The sequence below is a fragment of the Acyrthosiphon pisum genome, chromosome A2 (assembly GCF_005508785.2).
Source record: "Acyrthosiphon pisum isolate AL4f chromosome A2, pea_aphid_22Mar2018_4r6ur, whole genome shotgun sequence".
In the NCBI taxonomy this organism is placed as follows: Eukaryota; Metazoa; Arthropoda; class Insecta; order Hemiptera; family Aphididae; genus Acyrthosiphon; species Acyrthosiphon pisum.
Window position 1 is genome coordinate 59,997,122 of NC_042495.1, and position 8,123 is coordinate 60,005,244.

General features: G+C 28.2%; 1 protein-coding gene across 1 annotated transcript in view; it reads left to right on the forward strand.

Annotated features, from left to right (window-relative positions):
• Positions 1-8,123, forward strand: part of LOC100168792 (MOXD1 homolog 1) — a 34,090-nt gene that overhangs the window by 9,266 nt on the left and 16,701 nt on the right. Inside the window, exon 2 of the mRNA XM_029489272.1 lies at positions 1,998-2,153. Coding sequence (XP_029345132.1) covers positions 1,998-2,153 — 156 coding nt within the window. The remainder of the gene's footprint in view (positions 1-1,997; positions 2,154-8,123) is intronic.

An 8,123-nucleotide genomic window follows, 5' to 3' on the forward strand; every position in this document is an offset into this window, starting at 1 on the left:
CCAATGAATTCGGTGATTTTTTATTATTGTTATTACTATTACTTTACATTTGGTACATAATAGTATATAATATATATTTAGGTACATGAGAAATTATTCTAGAAGATAATACTTCTTTTTACATAACTTCGTTATTTGAAAACATAAATATCTCAATATAATTTTACATAATATAATAAGTTACTACACAGGGATATGATTTTAATATCTGTAATAAATATATTCCATTCCTACCAATTGACTCACCATTAAAATTATAGAATAATAGTTATTAATATTTAAAACGTATATGCTACTATACAGTAAACAATAACTAATAAGTCAAATGCACAATATTGTATATTTGATATATTTTATACTTATTTGTAATTATAAATTGGTACAATAGTACGTATCTACTATACTAGCATGTCGTCAATTTAATGAAGAAATATCAAAATATGGCATCCCAAATAGCCTCTCCGAATCCCTCAACAGTGAGCTTCATTACAATACAAAACCATATAATCAGAACAAAATCAAAATGTACATACTATCTATCTACTATAATTTTGAATTTCACTTACTAAAAAATACTAAATTATATCAGCTGTAAATTATAATAATTAATAGGTGTACCTACTAAATTTGTTTGAATATAATACAAAATACATTTTTTGAAAAAACTGATGTGTCTTTATTATCAATACCATAAAAATAAATTACGTGGATGTATAATATGTGTAATATGTATTATACTATTATGGTATCTTTAATCGTATATATATTGGAATATGTAACATAGCCAATAACATAATTGATGTAAGTATCAATAATAATGTAAAAAGTAAATCCAACTTTCGGCATACATACAAGCAAATTTCTTGCTAAAAGAAAAAGTTGAATAAGAACCAAAAATAAGTACCTAGTCAACTGTAAAAAAAATTAAGCTTCTAATTTATTTTTAATAATTCTTAATTTGTTATGTTCAATAAAATACATAGTTAAGTATAATAAAGTAATACACTTAAACTTTAACTAAAATTTGTTGACAAAACAACATATTAGTAATAAAATACTTCAACCAAACAAAATTGTTTTTACTTTTCCGTTAAGTATAACGGCCAAACATCAAGTTAGGTACACGTGTGTTTTTTTTTGCCCCTATAGTTTTCTGAATGTAAGCTGTAGGAACGGCAAAATATTTAAATTCCTGTTTTGTTCTAAATGTATTCCTAGTCTTGTGATGTACCACCCTATATTATTAAGTATAATTATGAACATATGTTCGCCATATAAATGTATTATAAACACTATTGTGTTACTATCTTGAAATTGGCTTTACAATAAGGTACTTACCTATTATTCAAAATTACATAATAATATACATTTAATTTGGTATCAAATAGATAATAATACTGTATCGTTCAGTAGCTTGCGTGGGATATAGGATTCCCCAATTATTTTATGTTTTCGAGTTTAAAACATGCGTTTCGACTAGCATATAATATAATATATTAAAATGGGTCTATAAAATTATTTATTTTTTATTATATACATTCATTGAAAATAATTTCGATTTTTTTTTTTTTTTTGATACATACCTATATATAATAATTACTATAATATTAATATTTTATTAGAGTAAATAATTTTGAAATATAACTTGATTTAGGTAAATAATTGTTTTCTTACATTTCAAAATAGATTTTGAGTTTTGACTACTTATATTAGCTAATAGTCGGACTCTACTAGTAACTACCCTACGTAATTTACTAGTAGGTGATTGTTATAAAAAAATGATTAAGTACTATTGTTTTAAGCTATTGAACATTTTTGTAAATTATAATACATTTTGTATAGGAGTAATAGATTGTTTATAAAATATAAAAGTATTTATTTCATAATAATAATAATATTACTATGGGAGTTAAATTAAATATTTTTAGTACTTATGTATTTTTTTAAATGCGTCACGCAATATTTATGAAACCATGTGGTTTTTTTTTGTTACACAGGATATGCATGGCAAAACTGAAACAGGTCTAACACCGGAAAAGGATGTGAGCCAGGACTACGAGCTACTGGCTTCCTTCCAAAATGGCTCTCATATATCCGTCGTCTTCCGAAGGGCTTGGGACACCTGTGACGCACACGACGACGTTTTATTTGGGGTATGTACTTGTAAACCTGTATTTTTTAAGTTATCGTTCAAGTCAAATCATAATTTATGTCTATCGAGGGTGTATACGGCCATAAAAACCGGTTGTATTATGTAAAAATAGTTTTAAATAAAAGTAATAAAAACGGTAAATTACTTAATGAAGACTAATAATGGGAATTTGTCGAGATAGGCTTGTTAAATAGTCTTATCGAATAAAACTAACGATTTCCCATAGTAATATTTGTTAATAAAAATACATTTAAAAGAATTGTATACCTAAAAAGTAACGCAAAGTACCTATAATGCATATATATTACCTTTGGAATACAGATTATAACTGTATATAACATAGCGGGTTCTTTATTTAACATTATTTAATGTACCTTTTTGGCTATACAATTTTTATTTTTGTATTAATTGATTAATTGTTTCAACGTACTTAAAGTTTTAACAATGTTTTTTAATATTATTACATATTTATAACCCTAGGTCATTAATAATTATATAGTTGTAATGTATACATTACATTATATTATAATAATATATATTAAAATAAATACATTTGTTTATAAGAGGTCTGGTTGAACTCTTGGACATCTAGCCTAGAAGTTCTAAGAAGATGAATTTGAGACATTTGGGTAGGCGTGGTTTTAATATAGTTTAGTATACTATAGTATAGTTATAGTATAGGTTCGCTGATTTTGAGATCGAGAGCTCTTCGGTTTTATTTAGATTATTTTTTCGAAGTTTTTGAACTGATTATCCGTAGGTATATTAATAGGTAAAGTAATCACGTGTCATTATGTAGCTATTTGCTTCACATGAACCAAGGATCTTTTAGTATACTATATTTACAGGGATTTGTTTTGGAGAATTTTTATTTTTAAATTTTTGTTTGTAAAGTAATAAATACATAAATGTACTTAATATGAATTAAATATATATATATTAGAGATCATGTGTATAATATTGGTATTTTATAAAATTCCTAGGAATTATATACAATACTAAAATACTGCAGCTGGAAATCTATAAAATTGTTTAAATTACATAAGCGTTACATGAAATTCCAAACTATGTCTAGGTGATATATTTAATGTATCTCATCTACATTGATATTCAACAATGTTCCTTCGCCCAATATAAATCAAATATCCATTATTAATCTGTAATATCGGTAAATTTAATAGAGCATTGACTGTCCAGAGGTATAATACGACAATTATTTCGTCAATTCGTCACCATCATTATAGTCATATAACTAGTCTTTTCACATTTCAATCTTTGAGAAAATTTTGTGAGTGGATAATATCAATAATGTCATAAAGTATACTTATAGTAATTATATTATAAGCTGACGACCATCGTCGCTCAGAATCATAGGCGTGCGCAGCCTGTTGTGGCAGAGTGGGCCAATGATACTTGAAACAAATTATTTTAGGTGTTATACTGTTATCCATAAAATTACATTCATTTACTCACCGGTCATCACCCACTGTTTAAATTTTAAGGTATGAAATATATATTTTTATTCATAAGTAGGGCTAGGATTTATATGCATTAGCATATTATTTTCCTTAAGTTCAAATTGATTGGTTGTGATATATGTCCACGATTTACCTTATCCTCGATTAAATAGAACCATTTTTTGTTTGCATATTTTAAGAGAATCTTGTTAATTTTGTTGATATAAGAAAATCAAAAATCAGAATGCTTATACCACTGAATAAGACAATACAACTATTTATATGATCTAAGTTGCCATCTATAATAATTATGGCACAACTCGCAGGGTGGGCCACGGCCCACCTGGCCCACCCCATGCGCACACCTATGCTCAGAATCGTTTTTCGAATTGATTGATTTTTTTATTTAATTTATTTAAAATTTAGCACATCTATTACAGTGACTCTCTAGAACTATAATAGTAATGATATCGTACAATAATTATAAATTATAACTGTGTGTGTACTACCATAAAAATCATTTTTTTTTGTTTCTTATTTATTAATGCATTATATTCTGTAATATTAAAATGGTACTTTGTAATAAATGTTTTCTTGTACTTATGAAATTAATTGTCTTTGGTTTAGTATTATTATAATAAAAGGAAATGGATTTTACTAGTGATTTCCCTATTCTGCAGGTTGTCAATTTGGTGTTTGTCATTTTATGAAATGCCTATTTATTATACAAAACACTTAGGAAATGTATGTCAAAAAAAAGGTGGGCAAGTGGATGTCACTCTGCTGTATAGTAGGTTACAAGTGGGTCACTGTATAATGGATGGTATTAAATTTGAATTCAATGATAGAATATCATTGTATAAGAAAAACGATTCTTGCTGAGACTGAATCTAGGTATAAGATATATTATACTTATATCTATGGTATTAAAAAAAAATTGACCTATAATAAATCCAAATTAATCATATCACAATATCCATCAGGTAACGCGTTATACCTCAACAACAAACCGTGATACTATCATAGATATATAATAGTATACTTTAGAAGTTTCAAGTACCCACGAATAATATCATACAATCACAACAAAATAACTAAAATAGTTATTCCAGGTTTTTTAATAAGTAATTTCGTCCAAATTTGAACTTAAAATGACTTAAAAGGTAGATTATCCTATAAGGAATCTTGTATTAGACTTTAAAATCTTAGTTCTAAAAAGAAAAATTTTTACGAATTATTAACTCAAAATAATTAGGTAATTTTCGTGATTTTTCGATATTTTGTCAATTTTTGAACTTTAAATGCTAATAAAAAAAACTGTGACTAAAGATTTTTAATATTTTTCAAAAGTCATTGTAACAATATAGTAGGAGCCTTGTATTAAATTTTCAAGTATTTTTACTCGACAAATAAAGTTTTATTGACATACTTGGAAAAAAAACTAATAATATTGGAAACTGAAAATGTCCCTAAATAGTTCAAAACGAATCAAAATATTTTTAAAATTTTATCATGTATAGAAAGTGGAAATATAAACAACCAGTGAAAATGTCATGTTTCTACGGTCATTTGTTAAAGTTACACTAAAAACCAAAATCAATTATCTCGAAAAGAGATTTTGTGTAAAAATTCCCGTTTTTCCTTAGTTTTTCTTTTGTTTTTCACGGCGGTTTTGAAAACTATTGGAATTTTCAAATTTTGACCTCCCGAATGCACCAACTAGATTCACTTTCCCATCAAACAAGATACTGTTGAAGAAAATTGAAGCAGTTTTACTGCCCCAAACCATGATGACAGACACAAAAATAAAAAATAAAAAAATAAAAAAACACACATCATTGTAAAATCAATACATTCATCGTTCTACTCAGAATCTAAAATATATAATACACCTTTTTAAAAATGGCCAGGTATTATATATAATTCCTAGGCATTTTATAAAATACCAATATTATAAACTTCACAACTAACATATATATTTAATCGTATAATAGTGTATGTATTGCTCATACAATATTAATAAGCTTCGGTATAAGTTATAGGTATTTACAAACAAGAATATTTAGATAGGTAAGTACTTACATTAAAAGACTTATGCAGCAATAACCGACAACAATACATAACAATAACAAAGCTTGACAGCTGATAGTTGGCTGATAGTCTATCGTCTATGTCGGCTTTAAATCTGCTCGGTAAAGATATACCTACAACAATGTGTGACATGAACGAAACGTAGAAGTGTATACCTACCTATATTATTAGTCCAATGTCCGACACGTCACAATAGGTTCAAGACGTTAAAATATTATTATTAATATATTATATAATTATTAATTACCTAAGCGTATGAATTGGTCTATATCAACGGACCCTAATTTTTCTTCCCAGAAAAACGGTGGGAATTTCGGGTTTAAGGACGTCGTTGTCAGTGATCTTCAAAAAATTGCGGCGGTTAAGGAAAGCGTAGTAGAGCCGAGCGCCGAAAACGACGAAATACATCGCAAACACGTAGAACAAATAGTTTAGGTGCCGGGCGTAGGTTTTGGACGTGAGCAACGATGACTTGCTGACGGACAATAAGACTTCTTGCGTTCGGTTACCTTCTACATAACACGTGTAATTACCAGAGTCGTCAGCAGTGAGTCTGATCAAGTACAACGTCCCGAACGTGTCCAGGAACGCTCCTGATGTGTCATCGGCGGTCGACTCGGTTACAGTCAATAGAAGTCCATCTTTCCTCCACATCACCTAACCCATAATGAGAAGCGAGTCGATAAATAAGTTGGTGAAAACAATGGTCAAGATTGAAAAATTTGTGAATCACGATATTTGACAGTAACTTCAATGTACCGACAATATATTTAATATTATGAACATCCGATGCTACAGACGCATCCGATTTTTTTTTTGCACTATAAGATACTTACAGGCTCCATTGTAGCTGTCGTCACGTGATGTCAAACTTTTACGGATGGTACACACACAGGGCCGTCCTGAAGAACAATTTATGGTGGGGGGGGGGGGGGGGTGGTAGACCTATTAACTTGCCGACTCAAAAAAATTTTTTCTGGCTTTGCTCGACAATTTTATATTATTTTGCATTACGATTTATATTACAATTTTAAAAACATACTATATACAGCTTTATTTAAGGACCTAATGTAGCGTAGAATGGTTGGCTGTAGTGACTAATTTCACTAGCACCCGGATGGGTGATCACTCTGGTTTCTATAGCAACGAATTCTCACACCATATACACATGTGTTCCTCAACCAACCAACCAACAGTAATCCCCTCCCCCCCCCACGAAATTCTAATGGCCATAGTTCCAGATAGTTAAGAGTTTAAGACCAATAAAAGAAAAAAAATAGCATTATTTTAGATTCTGAGCGGAGCGATTCATTGATTTTGTAATAATGTATGTGTTTTTATTTCTTTATTATTTTTTTTTTGTCATCACTTTTTAAGACAGTAAAAATGCTTAGAATTTCTTCAAAAGTATCTTTTCTGATGGGAAAGTGGTACTCCGGAGGGTTAAAAGTAAAAAAATCCGAGAAAAACAAAACAATTTAAGGAAAAACGGGAATGTTTACGCAAAATCAGTTTTCGACAAAATCGATCTTGGTTTTTAGTGTAACTTTAAAACAAATTACTGTAGATACATGTATTTTTCACTGAATGTTTATATTAGAATTTTCTTTAAATCATAACTTTTTAAAAATATTTTGACTTGTTTTGTCTTGTTTACGGATATTTTCAGTTTCCAATTTTTTTGGTTATTGTTCTATAAATATAAATTAAATTGTATTCGTTGGGTCAAAAAGAGTGAAAATTTAATATAATGCTCTTAATATATTGTTAAAATAGCAGTTAAAAAATATTAAAAATACACGGGCACAAAATTTTTGTAAGCAATTTAATTTCAAATTTTGACAAAATATATAAATTTAAAAATTAAAAAATGTGTAAAAGGATTAACTTTTATAGCTAAAGATTGAAAAATGTAAAACAGGGTTCCACGTAATTAGGTTATTCTGTAGCTAACCGAAAAATGAAAAAAATATTTTTAAAAAACAGTTTTTTATAGTTATTTTATGTTCAAATTTGGACGAAATTAGATATTTAACCGAAGAAAAATGATTTTAGTTTTGTGTCCTACACCAGTGGCTTATACAAGGGGGGGGGGGGTGTTTGGTGGATATGACACCCCCTTGAGCCGTATCATATATTACATTATTATTACATATATATTACAATATACATTATTATATATAATAAAATAGGAACATAGGTAAATACTAAATCGTAAATACAATATGAAATATAAAATAATGCACAATACTAATTACATAATATATATACAGGTTAACAATATCGCGATTGCGGCGGTAATTGCGGTATCGCGATATACGTTTTCATAAATCATGTAGATATAATAATTTCTTAACTCCAAAGTATAAGAAGTAATTGTGATGTAGAATTTCATAAGTATTTTGAAGAATTAACAGAAATAT